Genomic DNA, 18,759 nt, shown 5'->3' with positions numbered 1-18,759 from the left:
TGCGGGGAAGCCCAGCTGGAATCCACATTGAGGGTAACGTAGTGCGAGTAATCACGACGATTTGGTTGGACAAACATCCAATCTCTTACTCCTCCCCCAAGTACAATCTTCCCCCATTCATCGGCCATCTGAAAGTTGGCCGACAAAGAAGCCCTCTTTAAGCGGGGGCTCGGGAATCAATTACCTAAACCAACTCCTCGGCAATCCAAGTGCGGAACAATATAAGTGTCCGTGATCTCCGCTGGATCATAATCACCAAGTGCACCTACTAGGTTGACTGCTACTCCGGACTAGCTCAGAATCTAGCCGGAGCCGCGCTATGGGTGTTTCTATCATTTCTCTCGTCGCGCTGGCCATCGCAGGATTGGCCTTTTATAAGGTCGTGATATACCCCTGCTTCATCTCGCCACTCGCAAAGATCCCCAACGCACACTGGAGTGTCCCTGTTTCCCCGGGTTGGATGCTATGGAAGAGATTCCGCATGCAAAATAATCGTACCATCCAGGCGGCGCATGAGAGGCTCGGTCCTATTGTGAGACTTGGACCTTCGGAGATATCAGTGAATTGCGTCGATGGAGGGATCAAGTCTGTTTATACCGGGGGGGTTTGAGAAGCATGAGTGGTATCCACGAGTATTCGGGTCGCTTGGGTAGGTTTCTCGCACCCATTATTTCTCTTCAGAGAATGAAGCTCACACGGCCGATAGAACTGTCAGCATGTTCACGATGATCGGTACCAAGTCCCATTCCGTACGCAAGAGAATGCTGTCCAACATCTACTCGAAATCAACCTTGCAAACGTCACCTCATCTACGCGTTGTCTCGAATGCAGTCATATACGATCGCCTACTTCCGATATTGCACGATGCAGCAAGTTCAGAGCAATCGATCGATGTGCATGATCTCAACCAAGGCTTGACAATGGACTTCGTCTCCTGCTATCTATTCGGCTTACAGAATGGGACGAATCATTTGCAGGATCATGAATTCCGCAAGCACTGGCTCCACATGTACCTCTGTCGCAAGCCATTTGAATTCTACCACCAAGAGACCCCTCAGTTGATCGACTGGATGGAATGTATAGGTTTGCGTCTTATCCCAAAGTATTGCGATACCGCCAATGACATGCTCGATGCGTGGGCACTGGATCTATGTGGCAAAGCAGCCCAGTCATTGAACTCAACGGACCCCACTGTCGAACCTATAGTATACAAGCAGCTGAAGCAAAGCTTGGATAAACAGGCAGCAAAAGAAGGGGGTCCAAAGCCAGACCCGGCAGAGCAACAGAACGATATTGCATGCGAGATGTACGACCAACTAACAGCGGGGTTTGAAACTAGTGCTGTTGGTCTAACTTATCTCCTGTGGGAATTATCCAAGAACCCAGATCTTCAGAGCAAGCTTCATGAAGAGCTGATGACATTGGATCCTCCCATCGGGATACCCAAGTCCGCCGAGCTCCCTCCGGCAAAAGCCGTTGATGCACTGCCACTGCTGGAAGCTATCGTGACCGAAACATTGAGACTTCACGCTCCAATTCCTGGGATCCAGCCACGAGTCACACCATCGCCATCTTGCTCTCTCGGGGGTTATGACAATATCCCAGCCAATACCCGTGTTAATGCGCAGGCTTACTCGTTGCACCGCAATCCAGAAGTCTTCCCTGAGCCCGAGACTTGGAGGCCGAGCAGATGGCTGAAGGAAGAAAATTCGACTGTCGATCTCGAAGAACAGAAGCGTTGGTTTTGGGCGTTTGGAAGTGGTGGGCGTATGTGTGTCGGAAGTAATCTCGCGTTACAAGGTAAGTACCCGTAAATAATTTCACCCAGGGCCTTTTCATTAACATTAGTTCGCTCAGAAACCAAGCTCGTCGTAGCAGCGATCTATTCCAACTTCCGAACCACAATCGTGAATGATGATGGCATCGAAGCTATCGATGCATACACGGTCGGTCCGCGAGCCGAGCAGTTGATCCTGAAATTCCATCCACTGTAGCCAATAAACTGTTACGGAAGTTCAAAGTTAAGAATAATGATACAATCAATTCTTTTGAAGACAATGCCGCTGCCGTAGTCGACATAGGTATATACTGTACAAATGTGCCGCAAAGAATCGCCCAAACTCCGAAATGAACAACTGCAGCGGGTGTGCCCTTCATATCGATGAGCATATCCCACCTCTCTCGTGCTCCCAGCCGTTGTCCATGCAAATGGAAATGCATTTTAGCCCAGGACACCGTCCTTCTTCCGCGGGCCCACAACCTTGGGGTACATTCTCATCAGGTGGTAGTTGACGGTGTTCTTCTTCTTCTCTTGGGGTTTCTGTGGGAGAATGGATGGTCAGTATTTGTGAGCGGTGGAAAGAGGCAAGGCGCGAAAATCGTGATTCATACAGGGGCATCCATGCACTTGCGCAATTGCGCCTCGAGGGCAGCGCAGCCTTCGGCGTTGTATCCTTGCGAAGCCCAGCAGTCTGCAAGCGGAATCGTCAGCAATTGATCTCTCGGCAATTAAGGATCCGAGAAAAAGACGTACTAAGCATGGTCGACATGACAGTCACGCAGGGGTTCTGCTCATTCTGGTTGGGACGGCGGACGCGAAGGTGGTTGATGGTGTTCAGGCGAAGCGGGTTCAACCGGGTCGAGATGTTGCCCTTGGGAGCCATGGCGGAAAGAAAGTATCGATATGTATCGAGCGCTTGAGGTGCTGCCGAGTAAAAGAGAAATTGAAATGCCGCGACGGGCTCCGTGGACAACGATGGGGAAGTGGACGCCTGCGGAGGAGCTGCGACGACGAAATCCCTGGAAGTTTTGGCTCCGCGGAGGTGGATGACTCAGCGGCTTTCCGGCCTACTTGCCACTGTCGAGCTCTACTTTCTCAACAGCTACAGTGATCACCTTGCCTTTTCTTTCCCTATTTCCTGGAAGGCTACGAGGGATTCTTGAGCCACTGTCAAAATGAATGGAACGCAACTCTGGAGCTCGCCGTTACGTTGGGCGCCCGTTTGCGCCTGGAGGAGTACAACTCCCGCTGTAAGGCGTTTCACCGCGGGGTGTCAATTGAGGCAGAGTGCAGACACCTCTTCGGCGAATTCGAAAAATGAGACAAAATCGAGCGAGGCTACTCAAGAGGAGGAGAAAGAAGAAAGTGCTATGTCTCGCCGGCTGTCCCAGATGACCGAAGACGCAATGCTAGAGGGCGGCCGGTCCGCGCGACGTAACATAGAGAACGCGGGATTCTCAGAAGATCTGAAGAGACAGTTGGAGGAAAGAGTGCTTGCTTCGTCTTTCAAGAGCGAACATGCTGCTGCTCACTCTATTCTGGACATGCCGGTCAGTATTGGACTACTATCATGGGGTATCATGGGCCAGTGTGACTGATTTGTATACTCAACCCACAGGCGAGTGCAGGCCAAGGAACTCGAGAGACAGCAGCAGCTCAAGCATGGACAGGAACCGAAACCCTTCATGACTCCGCCCTACGCATGCTGGACGATGCTAGCAAACCGATTCGCACCCCATACAAGATCCCCCAACCCGTCGATCTCAAACCGGCTCCCAAACCGAAGCATACCCCCGCGAACGGCTTGCCCACGCGAAAGACCGTACATCTACATACGCACTGAGCCAGGCGCCTGGATTTTCAGATGAACAGCGCGAGGAAATGCGCCGGGAAATGAGGGAGAAGCTGACGCCCGGCGCGCACTCCATGCCCATCTCTATCCAGGGCCTGGCCTCGCTTGCGAATGAACGAATCGAAGATGCAATTGCACGCGGCCAATTCCAGAAAATTAAGCGCGGGAAAGGAGTGAATACAGAGACGGATCATAATGCGAACTCGGCCTTCATCGATACGACAGAGTATTTCATGAACAAGATTATCCAGAAGCAAGAAATCGTTCCGCCCTGGATTGAGAAACAGCAAGAACTTTCGATGGAGATCAATCGATTTCGACAACGTCTTCGTGCTGATTGGAGGCGGCATGCTGCAAGGTTGATTGCAAGCCAGGGCGGGTCCCTAGAGGCGCAGATGAACCGTGCGAGAGGACATGCAGCAGCAGAAGTCCGTTTAAAGGAGCAAGCGAGGCTGGAGGCATCGCTGAGGAATACCAGTGAAGAGGCTATCATCTCAGAGATTGCTCCCGATGGTCGTATTGTGTCGAAAACCGAAGCGCCCGAAGTCGCTCTCGAATCTGGCATTGGTGACGACAACGCGACTAAAGATACCCCCCCATCTTCCACCTTTACGAGACCAGACATACTTTAATAACGAACGCTCTTATCACGAAGTTGCCGTGAAGCATATAAACGCCATCGCCCGCTCCTATAACCTCCAAGCGCCACGCTCGGCTCAGAAACCATACATCAACTTGGACCGCGAGCTGAATGCATGCTTCAATGAAGTTGCACCGCAACTAGCCGAAGAGATCCGTCGCCGGGCTACAGAAAGGGCACACAGTCCAATAAGTATGGGTGGATCCTCATCAAGTATGTTTGGCTCCCTTGGAACTGGACAAACGGCTCAGATCTATGAGGAAGATGGAGGGAAGGCATATGGAATGAAGGAAATGTGGAGGGATCTATTCTCGAAAGAGAAAAAATAGGAATCATGAAAGCTGCGCTTGTGTTACAAGTATCAGCGTGTATGTCTCATAGACTGGTCAGCTTCTGTATATACTACTAGTACCTTCCATAAATAGAAACAATAATCAAGGGCTACTACTACCCATATGGTACGCAAACTTGGAAAAAGAATGATCGACGACAAACAGAGATATCTACCTTGTGGTTTGTCATTACTTACCCGGTGCGTTAATGGAGCAATGAGAAGGATCCCAAAATCGACTAGAGCTATTCCATTTGGAACTCGGATGTAGTACATCACCGTTGGTATGGAATGCTCGCCAACAAAAAGACCGAAGGAAACAAAAAGACCGAAGGAAACAAAAAGACCGAAGGAAATACGAAAAACCCGCATCGGGGAATGATCTCTCCTCGAACAAGTAGAATCAAGAGTAAGAATAGCATACATTGGACACATCCAAATCACAAATGCTCGATTCTTTGAAGGCAAAGAGATAATCCTGAACCATCAGAAGCTTGCCCTTAGAGGGGATTCGACTCCACGGCCTTGTCAAAATCCACAGAAGCACTTGGCGGCTGATCGATGGTCGTGATAGTTGTGGCGATTTGTACATCAATTTCCAACTGGGCTAATCTAGTTTCCGCGGCCTGATCTTGCTCATCTCCGTCGTTTCTTGTGGCAGCCTTCTTGACAGTGCGATTGAAACAAAACAAGCAAAAGCCGAAGAAACTCAAGAGGAAAACCGCTTGTGAGATCATAATGACAGAAAAGGTGAAGAGCGGGTCGAGACAGCGTGCTGATGAGACGGCTATAGGAAACCCCAAACCCATTGAAATGATCACAGCCAAGATATCATAGACGAACGGCTTGAGATAATCTCGCGCCCATCTTCGGACGTTTCGTGGCTGACGGAGTTGTGGAACCATCCGAAGAGGAAGGCGATCGGATCTGCGCAGTAGTTGATGTATATCCATGACTTCGGAAGCCACTGCAAGCAGCAGCACGAACCCAGACCCGATTATCGTAATACCAGTCATGAAGAGGAGAGGCGCCCAGACGTTATCAATACCAAGGATCAAAGGCGTGGCGCAGCTGTCGGGAATAATATGGAGAAGACTCATGTTCAAGTTTTCGTCCACGATGGGATTCTGGATACCTTCGAGGTCTCGTTTGAGTGGGATAATGAAATTGTGCCACGGAATCTTCGGCCAGTCATGCGCAGGCCAACCAGCTTGTCCCAAATCGGAGTCACCGAAGGGCAGGCGAGAAATGAGTTCGACGTTATCGACCCAAATCTCGTTGACAGCGTTACCGGGGGTATAGAAGTCGGATGATTTGACACCGTGTACTGAGGAAACGTTGTGGCCCATGAAATAAGAGATCAAATCGAATGATGCGGACTGGATGTGGCTGTGGATGTGGATGCAGTGAAGTGAGTATGGATTGAGGGATGAGGAGGGGAAGATGAAGAGGAAGGTAATGGTGAAGTTGAAGAAGAAACCTTGGAAGAAGATGGAATGCCATTGGAAGCGTGGAAGGTGCTGGGAATGGGGAGGAAGGGAAGGAAGACGGAAGAAAGAGTAACTTAGGGTGATTGAGGGTGAGTATCTCCTAGGAAAGAAGTACCCGGGACAGTCATGAGGGTAAAGTTTCATTTTAATCCTGAGGTCTCTTATGAACCTTGAACATTTGAATTTAATGAATCTGTATAGCCGCCAGGGCGTTTACAGATTAAATATATCACACTTGCGACAAAGAAGCTGTGTCGATGAAAACAAACAATTTGAATACATTAGAAGTACGTGTCACCACATGTCAGTATCGTCCTTCACCAAGTCGTCTTCGTTCAAAGCTCGCAGTCCATTCTCTTTCTCCTCTCGCTTCCGCTGTCGCTTGTTAACAGTCCGGCCTGGCGTGAATGGTGTCACAGGCGTGAAAGGCATGTATGCACTATATGGAGTCGGAACGCCTGTGATCGGCCCAGTGCGATTCTTAGTAGGACGTTCCAAGATTGTCGTCTTGGTAGCTGGGGCACTCTGCAGAGGATAGGCTTCACGGAAAGGAAGCGAATTCTGCGAAGACTGTGCATAGGGAGATGCAGTAGTGAGGTTCAGTGGGGCTGGTGGCCGGGCACGACCTGAAGGGGGCAGGCCATGTCCAATCGCCGAGGCAGGGGGTGCTCGGGGAGCCATTGGCGGCGGTCCAGGGTTATAAAATCGTGGAGACAAAGGTGGTGCCTCATGTGTATATGTTTGGGGGGGGTTGTGGGCCGGGAGAGGCAAGTGGTGATGATATTCCCAACTTTCGAAGAGGAAGCTTTGGGGATTTCAGTTTTCCACCGTCCGGGTTCGCTCGAGCATTGGAGCTAAACAGCTTGGATAAACGCGAACCATTTGAAAATCTGGGAGATTTGGGAGACTTCAGCGGTGGCATGGGCGGCTGCTCTGTGGCATACGAGGCATGTCGATCGGTGAAAGGATTGGTATATTGGCTGTCTGGGGATTGGCTCTGGGAGTCTCGATCTCGAACAGAGACATCGACGCCGGAAGCCTTTTGGGCATCATGCTCCATAACTGCAGCATATAACATCTCCATCTGGTCCTGGGCCCTTTGCCGGTCCGAAGCGACCACAGATTCATCGATGGTAACCATGCTGCCGTTCACGGAAGTCTGCGAGGGTCTGTTTCCACGCTGGGTGCTTCCCCACGAAGAAGTGTGGTGGTGGGCGAATGTGGGACTGGGTAGGATGTGCGAGGCGGGAGATATTGGACTAGGGTCTAAGCTGACAGGTTGCTTCACCGGCTTCAGCATTTGCATCTGCAGCGAATAGTTTGAGGACTGAACAGTCCGTCGTAGTCGCCGTCCGACCAGGAGCAGTAAACCAAGGAGGGCAGCAACAAAGATCACATAGGCAGCACAAATACTGCCGACCTGAATTCCTAAAAGTGCCTTGTCTATAGGTGGCCTGTCATTGACACTGCCTGAGCGTTTTGTGTGAACGGTGCTGTGTCCAGAGACCGGAAGAACAAAGTAGACGAACAGCAGGGGAGACGCAGAAGGCCAGGAGGCAACCAGGGAAGACATTTCAGGGACCCTGGATGTGACTTGACTTTAAAAAATCACAGCGGGGAATGAGGGATCAACTTTAAGGGCAGATGCAGTCACTTTGGGTCACTTTGGGTTGATCGGCATGGCGAAGCACGAATCTTGGGGGAGAAAGGGCGCCTTGTGCTTCAAAGGTGACGAGGCGGCAGGAGAGGGAGGGGCCTGGTATAAGACGTGAGCCATCGAGTGTGACGAGGTGAAGGCAATGTTGGGGCTTCAGGTGAAAAGGCAGTGGGTTAAGCCTGTCGTTGGTGGTAATTACGCGCCCACCTGCACGATCGTCACCCGTGGGGAACCAGTCAGCGGCCGTAGATCGTCCATCACAATCGTGGGGCTTGGCAGAGTGGCACGGTCCACTTGCAGTAGTGTGATGAGTTGATATTACAGAAGTGGGCTTGGAAAGAGGCATCAAGACGTTATTCTTGAGGTTGAGGTTGAATTAAAGAGAAGTCAGGTGATTGTAGGGCATCCGGATTGCCGGGAATAGCCTCATTCTTGATTGACCCCACATTATCCCTCTATTTCTAGATGCTATAGTATTATTTGACCATAATTCCACTCCTAGAACATGTCTATTTATTCATCATTTTCAAGTGCTCAGTGCCCTGAATAATAGCATCGGCGTAATCAGCCCGACTTCCCGCTCTTTCAAGAGCCAAAAGCGCCCGAATTGTACACCCTCGAGGAGATGAGATACTTTCCCTCAGAGCTGCAGGGTGGATACCAGACTCAAGTGCCGCTGAGAGACCTCGAATTCCCTTCAATACAAGCTCCATGGCATCAGGTCGCTTGAGTCCCTCCGCCACACATCCATCCAGGATTCCCTCAATGGGAATGGTCAGAGTCGCCAGAGCTGCCCCGACCAGAACAGATCCGAGGTCCATTTGACTCGGAGGCAAATACTTGATCGCGCCAACCTTGGTGAACATCCAGTCCACGATCTCGGTCATCTGTGCAGGGATAGGCTCCTCGGGAGTCTCGATGATAGTCATGGACTCGCCAAATTGCGCGCCCATATTGGGGATAACCTTAACGACGACCGGATCGGCGAATGATCCAGATGTGCCCTCACGAATCATTCGGGTCAGGTCTTGAGGTGTCTGCCCCGCCAACAGGCTGATCACCAGTTTCCCGGCCAGCGCTTCACGGACACCCTTCGAGCCGAGAACATCCTCAGCCATGAAAGGCTTGAAACCCAGGACAACTACATCTGCTCGTTTCATGATATCTATCGGCACTGCTTGCGACGATGTGACTTCCACATGGGGCTGCTGCTCTGCTGGCAAAGATGCCTGCAAGCGCTCCGCAGACGAAGCCGTTTTTGTGCAAGCAATGAAGCGAGACACTGGGCGGCCATTCGATGACTCGGTGCTTGAGGTAGATTGAGAGAATGCGGCATTAAGAACTCCATGGAGAATGGCGCCTCCCATGTTACCTTTTTCGCTTTGTGAGTCAAACTCGATGTAATGCAGGGTTGTGTTTGCTTACCGCATCCAATGAATGCTGCTGTCTGCTCCGGTGAAGACATTTTTGGAAGATTGGTCGGAGGAGAAGGTTATAAGTGAATTTGCGATATTTGAATCTGGAAAATGACGCTGGTTTGGAGAAGTTCGGTATTTATAATTGTCGGATGGGGTCCCCGAGATGCTCGGTGTATCAAGCCGAGCGGAGATAGGTAGGTAGTCAGATTCTACCAGTAACAAGTGCATTTTTTAGGAGGAAAAGATGCATACTAGGGCTTTGAGCACAGGATTGCTTTTCATCTCAGTTCCTAAGATCTTGAATTCGATCTACCAACTTATTTTCAAAAACAAGCTCGCTCATAGACACCCTGGGATAGCAGGCTCGGCATTCGCGCCGATCCCCAACTCATCCCGCCCCACGCAACTATGTATGTGATAATAGAATCTTGTATGGTTTTAAACTTGGCTGGAGGCCAGAGAAATAGTAATCAAAACCCACATGGATAATTTAATAGCAAGGTACTTTCCATGGGGACTCTCTCAATAACATTGGAACTGGAATACTAGTAATACGATCGTTCAAGTTGGTCTTTATTACTACCTAGGTAATCTTTCTTTCATTCTAGAGTCATATATTTACAACAAACGGCCATCAATGAAGAAATTCAGCCTTGATGCAACCCGAACCACTTTTAGTTAAGAGACAGCGGAGCAGCCGAAAGTACCAGCTCTGCGATCCCATATGACCTAGCAGTGTCAACAAACATTTCTTTCTCAGCTTCTGCATATGGAATACCCTCCCGATGGCGCTGAACGCCAAGACGGTGCTCTGGTTCACCCGGGAAGAGTACCTCGTCGAAGCCTGGAGCAGGAGTCGCGCTGTGCACACGTTTGACCAGAGTATCCATGCGAGCCTTGAAGTCATCGGTGGAGAGGAAGACATCGGGCTTGATAGCGATAAAGCAATGACCAACATCCTGGGGTTTGGTGTCCTTATACTGATCACCGACCTCACCACCGAAGGCTGCACCACCAAGTACACCCGACATGATATCCATGAGGATCGCGATACCCGAGCCCTTCGGGCCACCGATCGGGGCCATGCTGCCATTCAACGCGACCTCCGCGTCGGTCGTAGGGTTTCCCTCTGCGTCCAAGGCCCACCCGAGAGGAATAGACTCACCACGACGAGCAGCCTTTCGAATCTTGCCCTTTGCCACGACTGACGGAGCCATGTCCAGGATATAAGGGACTTCGGTGTTTGACGGGGCGCCGGCTGCGAATGGCGAAATTCCCAGTAACGTCTCCTTGCCACCGAATGGAGGCATCTGCTTGGCGGAGTTGGTAAAGACCAAAGAAATCATATCCTTTTCGAGTGCCTGGAGAACATATGTGGCAGCCATGCCGAAGTGGTTGGAGTGGTTTGCGGTAACCATCCCGATACCATAGATCTCAGCACGCTTCGCAGCTTCTTCCATGGCCCGAGTGGCGACTACAAAGCCGAAGCCGTTGTCGCCATCTAGGTGAGCGACCACGGGCGTTTTTTCTGTCAACTTGAAATTAGGCTTTGCATTGACGCGGCCATTGCTAACACGGTCCAAGTATTGAGGTAGTCGGGCTAGGCCGTGAGTGTCCTGGTGGGTAGTTTTATCAGACGCAGATCATCCTGGGAGCTAAGAACGCACGGGACTTACTACGCCACGAACGTCTGCCAATACTAGGCATTTTGCCATGGACTTGGCATCTTCCGAGGAAAGTCCGCATTTCTCAAGGAGCTCCGTAGCAAACTTGGTTGCTGCCGAAGGATCGGCGTAGTAACGAGCCTATATCCGGTCTCAGCATATAGAATCCCTAGCTTGGGTATTTAGCGACATCTCACAGATGAGGCCATCGTGAATCCTGAAATTCAAAATATACTTGGATGAGATTGACTGTGAAAACCTTGGAATTCAATCCTTGACAGCTGTGAAGCTGGTCCTTAATTACTTTATGCGAAGCTCACCACCGAGACCGGTGCGCGGTTAGCCACCGAAAGTTCGGGTCGTAGCCGAGGGTCCTGATTGCGGAGTTTAGGACACGGGCTCGGGCCGACGCCGACGCGGGCCTCCATCTACAACGATTTCGCCTGGCAAGGGAAACATGGCCTGAATTGTTTCACACAGTCTGCATTCTCCGACTCTGAGTTATCTCGACCGCCTCCTCACTCTTCTACTGTTGTTCTGTCACTACAAATCTCGATATGCCGCTTTCGGTGCCCACGGGATATGCGCGTGTCGGCCAGCTCATGCGCCTTGCGGGTCGCCGTTTCTACAGCCAGTCATTTCGCGCTCCAGCAGTGTCTGTGCTGTTCCAAGATATCGAGCCACCAGTAATCAATGGTGTTAGAAAGCCCAGAAAGCCAGGTGGTAAGCAAGCTAGAAGACCAGCCATGACGAAGGATATAAATGGGTGCTGATTAAATGGATTTAGGCTATCAAGATTCTGGCGCTGATATTGCGTATACGCTCCAGTCAAAGGGATTGGGCGTAATCACTCCAGCCAATTCGCCAGATGTTTATAAAAATGAGGATTGGTGTTTCTCTGATAGTGAGGAAGGCATTTGCTCCGCCTTGGACAAAGGGGCGACACATCTTTGGGCAAACACTATCCTATTCGATTCGCACCCCTTAGAAAAGTCCGAAAAGCTGTCCCCACACGCATCTGATCTCTACGTCGTTGGCCAACCTCCGGCAATGGTTCAGAATTTCGATGACAAGGCCTACCTAAATGGCAAGCTAAGAGAGATGGGTGGCTATACTCTGCCCCGTTCGTGGCTTGTACAAGGCTTGTACAATATTGATGAGGTCGTTGGATCAATTGACCGATTTCCCGTTGTCGGAAAGCCAATCCGTGGTCGCGGAAGCCACGGCGTCAAACTTTGTGAAAATCCAGTGGAATTAAAAGAGCACATTCTCCAGTTGATCGACGAGTCACCGGTCGTTATGGTTGAGGAGTATCTCGCAGGTGAAGAGGCCACTCTGACTATTATGCCTCCATCACCCGGACGACCAGAATATTGGAGTATGCTTCCAGTCTCGAGGTTTAACCACATGGATGGCATCGCACCGTACAATGGCGTAGTAGCTGTGGTGGCTAACTCCCGTGTTGTCACCGACAAGGACATGGAAGATCCTGCTTACCGCAAAATCATGGATGAAGGAGTTAAGGTCGCAGCACTGATTGGAGCTACTGCGCCCATTCGGATCGACGTGAGAAGATTCCACGAAGCCTCCGAATTCGCTCTATTCGACATTAATATGAAACCCGTTAGTCTAAATCCCGAAAACAGAAAAGATATTTCATAGAAAATTGAGCTAACCAATTATTAGAATATGACTGGCCCAGGGCGACCCGGACGAGAGGACCAAGCGAGCTTGACTGCAATGGCAGCGTCTGCGATGGGCTGGGACTACGGTACTCTTCTTCAGAATATTCTAGCCTGTGCTACACAGCTGAGTAAATTCCGTGCATATCGTAGCCCTTTCTAGGCAAATGAAAATTGTGTTTGGATTTGATTAGCAGAGTGTCATATTACCTAAATGGACTTTTGGAAAAATCAGGTAGATTATCAGAACTGAGTCAATTTAGAATTCAACCATGCATGAGAATGAATTACTAGCCAAGGTATACTATAGTCATAGATCAGGAGACTCGAGATCGTGTCAGTATTGGTGATAAGTCCAGCAACCTCAATTGCTGCTAACTACTTGTGGAAGGAATTCGAGAATTCAAAATAAATGCGAAGCCTCTCTACATTTGTTTCAAGTTCAAGGTGTCTATAACGTATACTGATGATACACGAAGTTATTGATAGTTGTTGCTCACGCCGTTCGTGCCATTGATGCCATTGGCGCCGTCGACTTCATTAGCAGGGAAATTCCACATCCATTCATCCTCCGCGCCAACTTCAAAGTCGTACCGCACCAGGTCTTCTTTATAGGGAAACATGTATGTGCTTGTTACCCTGGTCATAATGTTAGCAGCTGAAATAATAATACATACCGAAACGAAGTTGGGGTTCGAACCTGTGGTGCTCCTTGCTAGCTTGATACTTTTCTAGCTCTCCTAGATTCTCATGAAGACTCAACAAGGCGATTTCAAAACCTTTGCTTCTTTCAATTGGATCGGTCAAAGAGGGCCCTCCGACGACCAACCGGTGACCTTTCACGCAATCCAAGTTCTTGAGCGTCTTCAGCTCCCGAACAAAGGTATCTTTGTGCTCCTGGGTGACCTCAGGGCGAAATTTGAACATCACTTTTCATCCATTAGTCGACTGTTTCTTAATAATAGAAATAGGTATCAACAAGTTACCCATATGAACGATAGTCATTTCTTTTAAGAATTGGTAGTTTTGTAGGGAATGATCAAAAATGGCGGGTACATGGAATGAGATGGATGATGCGACCTTCACTCTGATGGAATGTTTTCGGCACTTATCCAGTGGATGATGGAAAGAAAAGGCCCAGGGATGATTTTGGGGGCTAAGATTACCTATATTTCATAGGATTCGCGTCCCTGTTTGTTTATTCCAAAGGCCCGAATAGGCCTATCTGAAGATCGGCCCGGAAGCCACGGGGAACAGCCGAGGGCGGTCGGCAACATCCGTCGTCCTCTCTCACCTACAATGCTCATCAACTTGTCCACGACGACACGACATTTATGAACTCCGTGCAGTAAAATAACCATAGCGTGTTATCGCATTAGCTATCAGGATTCTCGTCATATGTCGGATTCGGCAGTTGCCAGGTCTGCTGGGTCGCCTGCTCGACGCCGTCCCCTCGCATGTTTGCGATGCCGGCGGCGCAAGGTACGTTGTGACGGAGCTTCTCCAGCTTGCTCCAACTGTACCCGAGCGGGGGCGGAATGTTTCGAGGGAAGGTCCGATTCAGCAATATCCCGAAAGTAGGTCAATTCCTAGTCGATCGTGCCATGTTGTCCAGTCTTACGACTGGTCTCCCGATCTGTTACTGATCTGATATGGACTCCCAGTCGAGTTCATTATCTCGAAAATAGGGTACGAGAACTGGAGAACGGCCAAGCTTCACTAAATACAGTTTCCAGCGAGCCGTGCCTGAATTCCGCTAGGACAAGATCCCAATCGGCGACTTTGACCGAGACTCGCGGCCCCGAATCTCAATTCCAGCAGCCCCCCCCAGCAGCCAAATTATGGAGCCCCTGATATGCATCAGCATGCAGAGCGACAAAGACCAGGGCTACCTCAGTACTCTGAATTCTCCCCGTCGGCTGTTCAGCACTTCGGTATAGACCGAATGCAGCCCCCATTGGTCAACGGCCCTAGGAGCAACAGTTTAATCAACGAGGCAGCCGTACCATCCCCAGCAGGATCGAGCTCTAGCCAAATAACGCGTGACCAGCCTATTGTACATGAAGTGGGTCTTTTATCTCTGGGTAATGCGCTTGATCCCAAATACTTGGGACCATCCTCCGGCGTCACCTTTGCCCGGTTGATTTACGAAAGCGTACCTCAGTCCCAAGGACTACCCTTATCGTATGCACGGTGTGGAGAGAATGAACAGGCCAGCGGTGAGACGGCCCAGCAATATGGGAACAACGACTTTCCGCGTGTTGAGCTCCCATCGATGGCTGAGTACCAACAATATGCGGAAGTCTATTTCGGCATGTCAACATTTTATCCTTTTATCTCACAAGAGGAGTTTCATGTGCTATCCAAACAAGTGTTTCAATTTAGCAAGACGTCAGTGTGGGGTTGCCGCCTTCCGTTGACTATTGCACTTGCACAGGTCTATTTGGTCCTGTCTCTTGGTGCCAGGTTCCTGGAATACAAGCTGGGAAACACTTTTCCATCTCAGGATTTATTTGGCAAGGGCATGAAATTCGCCTCAAAAATGAACCTACACGAAAGCATAGAAGGTGTTCAAATTCTTCTACTGCTGGCACAACATAGTTTATTTTGCCCAGAAGGGTTGAATGCGTGGTACCTAGTGCATACCATCATCGCGAGCTGCTTGGACCTGGGGCTACAACGGCAAGACAACTGTTCGTTTCTCGATTCTTCGCAACATTATTATGATCTCATTTGAATTTGCTGACAAAATTCTAGATAACTGGGAGAATGACACGCCGAACCAACGTAAGATTCGACATCTCAGAAGCGCAATCTTCTGGTCTGCCTACTCTATGGATCGAACTCTTACCGTTGTTCTTGGTCGTCCTCTCACCCTTAGAGATGAGGCTATTGACCGTGGATTCCCGGGATTTGATGGCAACTTAGAGGTAGAATCAGGAGCGACGGAATGGCAATCAACAAATACGGCCAGCCAAGGCTCGGTATCAGCGCCAGAACCTTATACTGCATTCATCTACTCTCTTCGTTTTGATCGTATCATTGCAGAAATCAAGCTGATGCTCTATCGAGTTTCGCGTTCACCGAAGAGGTTTCCCTGGCCCCAAGACTTGAGCTCATGGCGGAAGGAAGCCCAGAATTCCTGCGTTGCGTTATTGGAAGAAGCCCAGAACCATCAACAAAATCATATCATTGGCTCTGCTAATGCACTCTCGGGGTTGCGCTTCAGCGACTTGAACTGAAGTACCACCAATGTATTATGCTTCTCAATCGTCCAAGTCCACAGAATCCGCATCCAAGCTTCGACGCCACTCAAGCAAGCTTTACAAGCGCAATGTCAATTATCGCCACCTATGCCGAGCTACAGAGATTTTCGAATATGGATTTCTCTTGGCTTACAGCACATACTATTTTTGTTGCTTCAATTACCGTGATCTACTACTTATGGTCCTGTCCGCTTTGTCGAGGAAATGACTCATTGGATGCTTGTATGAATCGCGTTGAACAGGCTCACCAACTACTCACAATACTGGGTAGGTCCTGGTCAGTGGCACTAAAAGCAAGTGGCAAGTTAGAGAGACTCATCAAATCCACGAAAGATCTCTACGAAGGCTTGGGAGATCCACAGGCTACTAATTTCGGAGAATGGCCAGATGGAAACCTCGGGATCGCTCCGACCACAGATGCGGATTTTGATAGATCCGCTGGCAATATGGCTTTGCCTGGCGGAGGGAACGCCCTTATTGATGAGCTTGGGATCCTGCGGGATCTGTTTGATCTGGGCTGGTTGGAAGACTTTACAGACAATAGCAACCAGCCTTAATTTGGGGGTCCTATAGACCTGAGATGAGTAATGAAAGCAGTAATGAAATTATCTGATCCAAGTGAATTACTTTTGAATCGGATAATCATACAGCGTGGCGGGATTCTCGACCCACATCAGCCTCCATTCTTCTTCGGACATCCAACGACTCAGTGATTCAATCCACGCCTTATTATCAATCTGCAAGAATGATTCTTCACTTGTTGCGCTCTTTCCAATCCGGTCTTTATGACGCTGCGTATGGGGCCAATCACTTCCCCATAGTACTCTTCTTGGATTGGCATGGACAAGACGGCGCACGAGCCACTCTAAATCAGAGTATTCAGGAGCAAGGTTCGAGCCTCGGTATGGGGCGGAAATTTTGATCCATAAATTACCCCCTGAAAGACTTTGACAGAGTGCGTCAAGTCCAAGTCGCTCATCCACACTGAGGAAAGAGTCAGATTGAATATTCGCAGTGTCGTCATTGAGTCGATAGCTGCTCGCTGGAACGAGGGCGAAGTGATCCACAACGACTGGGATTGGACTTTGTCGAATCACTTCGCTTAGGCGAGGCCAGAAGTCAAGATGGGGTTGCTGAATTTGAATGCTCCAACCAGGCTTTCCCCACTGAACTAACCGCTCAGCTGTCTGTTTCATCAGACGAGCTTGCACATCAACGCTGTCAATGGCATTGTGGCGGAAAAAGTCTAGACGAATGGAACGAACACCAGCCGTGTGATACTGATCAAGTAACTCATTTGTTACAGTATCAAGATCCAAGACACAGATTCCTCGCGCATGACCAGCGAAGCGCTCTAAATAATAAAGCAGCGAGGTGCAATCTGCACCATAGGAAAAACCATGGGCGATGCAAACATGCTCTACCCCAATCGACTCTTCGAAACTCTTCAGCTGCTCAAAAGATGCCCGAGAGGGAGTGAAATGTCGACCTTCAGCGAAGGGGAAGCGATCTGGCTCGAAGATATGGTGATGAGTGTCCCATGCAGCAACTGGGACTCTCTTAAGAGAAGATCCGTCTCTTCCGGTGTCCATGGTATAGAAGTGTCTTTTTTATGAAGATGTCTTAGCATATTATTCCCTTAGTATGAAATTCATCACCCACTATGGTCTCCCTGTAGATGTACTAGTATCTCACGGAAAAACAATCACGATTGCTGCTTGCCAATAGAAAGCTGACGACGTACGGTTGCCCTCCTTACATACCAAGATAGCTATTTATGATAGCAAAGCTTAATCTGCATTGTCGCTTCTCTGTTGAGTGTACATCGGGCCACGGTCTTCCAAGGTTTCACGGTCTCTCGGTCCGGCCTTCTTCATGTCGTCGGCTAACAGGCGAAGCTCGGGCGGCTTCCATCCGACAGTCCCACAACGCTAACTTCCCCTCGAATTGCCGTTCCTCCCGTGGCATGCTAGGTACCCGTTGACCACTTACATTCAAAGTTGAGACATATAGGTCACAAGCCCTGTTCCGTTTCATTACTTCTTCAAGTTACAACTCACTGCAAACTTATCAAAATGCCCGCCGATCCAGTTACTATTATTGAACGCCTGCAAGAATGGGGCGCCTGCGATGTAAGTTAGAACAGTAGTTCCGGAATCGTACATGGGAGCCATTCTGACCGATGATCTTAATCACCTTAATAGGTAGCAGATGGTCTTTCAAAGCTCAAGTGCCCCAATGGAGGCTTTCTTGAGGGGTTGACCATGTATTCACCAGAGTTCCAAGCCGGCGAAACTAAGATTGTGGGTCGAGCATTCACTGTCAAATTTGTCCCCCAATCAGACGAGGCATCACCAAAGCTTCAAGGAAATTACGTAAGTTCAGAGACTCACCAGGCCAAGAAATATACTAACAATCTCTCAAGATTGATCAAATCCCCGCTGGCAGTGTAGTTTTCATCTCCCAGCCTCTACCCCAGGTGAACGCAGTTTATGGTGGACTGATGACCCTACGTGCCCAAGCGCTTGGTGCGGCTGGTGTAGTCATTGATGGTCGAGTCCGTGATATCAATGAGCATCGATCTCTTGGGTTCCCTCTATTTGCCAAATCTGTTGGTACTACTGCAGGGGGCGAGGTCTGCCGACCCTCGGAGGTGAATGTGCCAGTGCGTCTTCATTCCGAGAACCAAGATGCATGGATCAATCCAGGGGATTACATTATAGCAGATGCAGACGGTGTTGTTCGTCTCCCACAGAGCCTTGCCGAGGAAGCTCTTGAGGCGATTCCTGCAATTGCGGAAGCTGATAGAAAGTGTGCGGAGGGCATCAAGGCTGGTCGATCGGTGCAGGATGTTTTCAAAGAGTATCGTGGTCGTTGAGATTGGTAGTGAGATGTTCACTTCAAATAATTAGACTTGCCCAAGTGGGTATTTCAGGACTTGTACCTACTAGGTAGTTTAGATTTGGATTACGGTAGTAG

General features: G+C 49.6%; 15 protein-coding genes across 15 annotated transcripts; 6 read left to right on the top strand and 9 right to left on the bottom strand.

Moving 5' to 3' along the window:
- Positions 1-319: 319 nt before the first annotated feature.
- On the top strand, positions 320-1,994 carry N7533_002359 (cytochrome P450; the record flags this gene model as incomplete). The annotated part of the gene is made up of 3 exons (XM_057099009.1): positions 320-585; positions 707-1,800; positions 1,858-1,994. The coding sequence occupies 3 exons, from the start codon at positions 320-322 to the stop codon at positions 1,992-1,994; spliced, it is 1,497 nt and encodes a 498-aa protein (XP_056964145.1).
- Positions 1,995-2,221: 227 nt separating this feature from the next.
- On the bottom strand, positions 2,222-2,663 carry N7533_002358 (mitochondrial 37S ribosomal protein mS37; the record flags this gene model as incomplete). Its single annotated transcript, XM_057099008.1, has 3 exons — positions 2,222-2,320; positions 2,392-2,471; positions 2,534-2,663. The coding sequence occupies 3 exons, from the start codon at positions 2,661-2,663 to the stop codon at positions 2,222-2,224; spliced, it is 309 nt and encodes a 102-aa protein (XP_056964144.1).
- A 292-nt stretch (positions 2,664-2,955) lies between these two features.
- Positions 2,956-4,601, top strand: N7533_002357 (DnaJ family domain-containing protein; the record flags this gene model as incomplete). Its single annotated transcript, XM_057099007.1, has 4 exons — positions 2,956-3,330; positions 3,399-3,602; positions 3,629-4,199; positions 4,249-4,601. 4 exons carry the CDS (start codon positions 2,956-2,958, stop codon positions 4,599-4,601), a joined length of 1,503 nt encoding a protein of 500 aa, XP_056964143.1.
- A 502-nt stretch (positions 4,602-5,103) lies between these two features.
- On the bottom strand, positions 5,104-5,952 carry N7533_002356 (uncharacterized protein; the record flags this gene model as incomplete). Its single annotated transcript, XM_057099006.1, has 1 exon — positions 5,104-5,952. One exon carries the CDS (start codon positions 5,950-5,952, stop codon positions 5,104-5,106), a length of 849 nt encoding a protein of 282 aa, XP_056964142.1.
- Positions 5,953-6,387: 435 nt separating this feature from the next.
- On the bottom strand, positions 6,388-6,774 carry N7533_002355 (uncharacterized protein; the record flags this gene model as incomplete). The annotated part of the gene is made up of 1 exon (XM_057099005.1): positions 6,388-6,774. The coding sequence occupies one exon, from the start codon at positions 6,772-6,774 to the stop codon at positions 6,388-6,390; it is 387 nt and encodes a 128-aa protein (XP_056964141.1).
- A 46-nt stretch (positions 6,775-6,820) lies between these two features.
- Positions 6,821-7,666, bottom strand: N7533_002354 (uncharacterized protein; the record flags this gene model as incomplete). The annotated part of the gene is made up of 1 exon (XM_057099004.1): positions 6,821-7,666. The coding sequence occupies one exon, from the start codon at positions 7,664-7,666 to the stop codon at positions 6,821-6,823; it is 846 nt and encodes a 281-aa protein (XP_056964140.1).
- Positions 7,667-8,259: 593 nt separating this feature from the next.
- N7533_002353 (pyrroline-5-carboxylate reductase) lies at positions 8,260-9,215 on the bottom strand (the record flags this gene model as incomplete). Its single annotated transcript, XM_057099003.1, has 2 exons — positions 8,260-9,122; positions 9,176-9,215. 2 exons carry the CDS (start codon positions 9,213-9,215, stop codon positions 8,260-8,262), a joined length of 903 nt encoding a protein of 300 aa, XP_056964139.1.
- A 627-nt stretch (positions 9,216-9,842) lies between these two features.
- Positions 9,843-11,041, bottom strand: N7533_002352 (Ldh family oxidoreductase; the record flags this gene model as incomplete). The annotated part of the gene is made up of 3 exons (XM_057099002.1): positions 9,843-10,784; positions 10,845-10,973; positions 11,030-11,041. 3 exons carry the CDS (start codon positions 11,039-11,041, stop codon positions 9,843-9,845), a joined length of 1,083 nt encoding a protein of 360 aa, XP_056964138.1.
- A 348-nt stretch (positions 11,042-11,389) lies between these two features.
- On the top strand, positions 11,390-12,677 carry N7533_002351 (glutathione synthetase ATP-binding domain-like protein; the record flags this gene model as incomplete). The annotated part of the gene is made up of 3 exons (XM_057099001.1): positions 11,390-11,555; positions 11,620-12,455; positions 12,519-12,677. 3 exons carry the CDS (start codon positions 11,390-11,392, stop codon positions 12,675-12,677), a joined length of 1,161 nt encoding a protein of 386 aa, XP_056964137.1.
- A 316-nt stretch (positions 12,678-12,993) lies between these two features.
- On the bottom strand, positions 12,994-13,519 carry N7533_002350 (Dabb family protein; the record flags this gene model as incomplete). The annotated part of the gene is made up of 3 exons (XM_057099000.1): positions 12,994-13,153; positions 13,215-13,443; positions 13,501-13,519. The coding sequence occupies 3 exons, from the start codon at positions 13,517-13,519 to the stop codon at positions 12,994-12,996; spliced, it is 408 nt and encodes a 135-aa protein (XP_056964136.1).
- A 370-nt stretch (positions 13,520-13,889) lies between these two features.
- N7533_002349 (uncharacterized protein) lies at positions 13,890-14,188 on the bottom strand (the record flags this gene model as incomplete). Its single annotated transcript, XM_057098999.1, has 2 exons — positions 13,890-14,031; positions 14,136-14,188. 2 exons carry the CDS (start codon positions 14,186-14,188, stop codon positions 13,890-13,892), a joined length of 195 nt encoding a protein of 64 aa, XP_056964135.1.
- A 271-nt stretch (positions 14,189-14,459) lies between these two features.
- On the top strand, positions 14,460-15,756 carry N7533_002348 (fungal specific transcription factor domain-containing protein; the record flags this gene model as incomplete). The annotated part of the gene is made up of 2 exons (XM_057098998.1): positions 14,460-15,207; positions 15,272-15,756. The coding sequence occupies 2 exons, from the start codon at positions 14,460-14,462 to the stop codon at positions 15,754-15,756; spliced, it is 1,233 nt and encodes a 410-aa protein (XP_056964134.1).
- Positions 15,757-15,848: 92 nt separating this feature from the next.
- On the top strand, positions 15,849-16,337 carry N7533_002347 (fungal specific transcription factor domain-containing protein; the record flags this gene model as incomplete). Its single annotated transcript, XM_057098997.1, has 1 exon — positions 15,849-16,337. One exon carries the CDS (start codon positions 15,849-15,851, stop codon positions 16,335-16,337), a length of 489 nt encoding a protein of 162 aa, XP_056964133.1.
- A 66-nt stretch (positions 16,338-16,403) lies between these two features.
- On the bottom strand, positions 16,404-17,372 carry N7533_002346 (uncharacterized protein; the record flags this gene model as incomplete). Its single annotated transcript, XM_057098996.1, has 1 exon — positions 16,404-17,372. One exon carries the CDS (start codon positions 17,370-17,372, stop codon positions 16,404-16,406), a length of 969 nt encoding a protein of 322 aa, XP_056964132.1.
- Positions 17,373-17,855: 483 nt separating this feature from the next.
- Positions 17,856-18,658, top strand: N7533_002345 (RraA family protein; the record flags this gene model as incomplete). Its single annotated transcript, XM_057098995.1, has 3 exons — positions 17,856-17,912; positions 17,985-18,155; positions 18,206-18,658. 3 exons carry the CDS (start codon positions 17,856-17,858, stop codon positions 18,656-18,658), a joined length of 681 nt encoding a protein of 226 aa, XP_056964131.1.
- Between the last annotated feature and the right edge of the window lie 101 nt (positions 18,659-18,759).

Source organism: Penicillium manginii (assembly GCF_028828005.1).
Source record: "Penicillium manginii strain IBT 31320 chromosome Unknown utg000002l:1.0-5564898.0:1.0-5567710.0, whole genome shotgun sequence".
In the NCBI taxonomy this organism is placed as follows: domain Eukaryota; kingdom Fungi; phylum Ascomycota; class Eurotiomycetes; order Eurotiales; family Aspergillaceae; genus Penicillium; species Penicillium manginii.
This window is presented reverse-complemented; position numbering and strand designations above follow the sequence as displayed.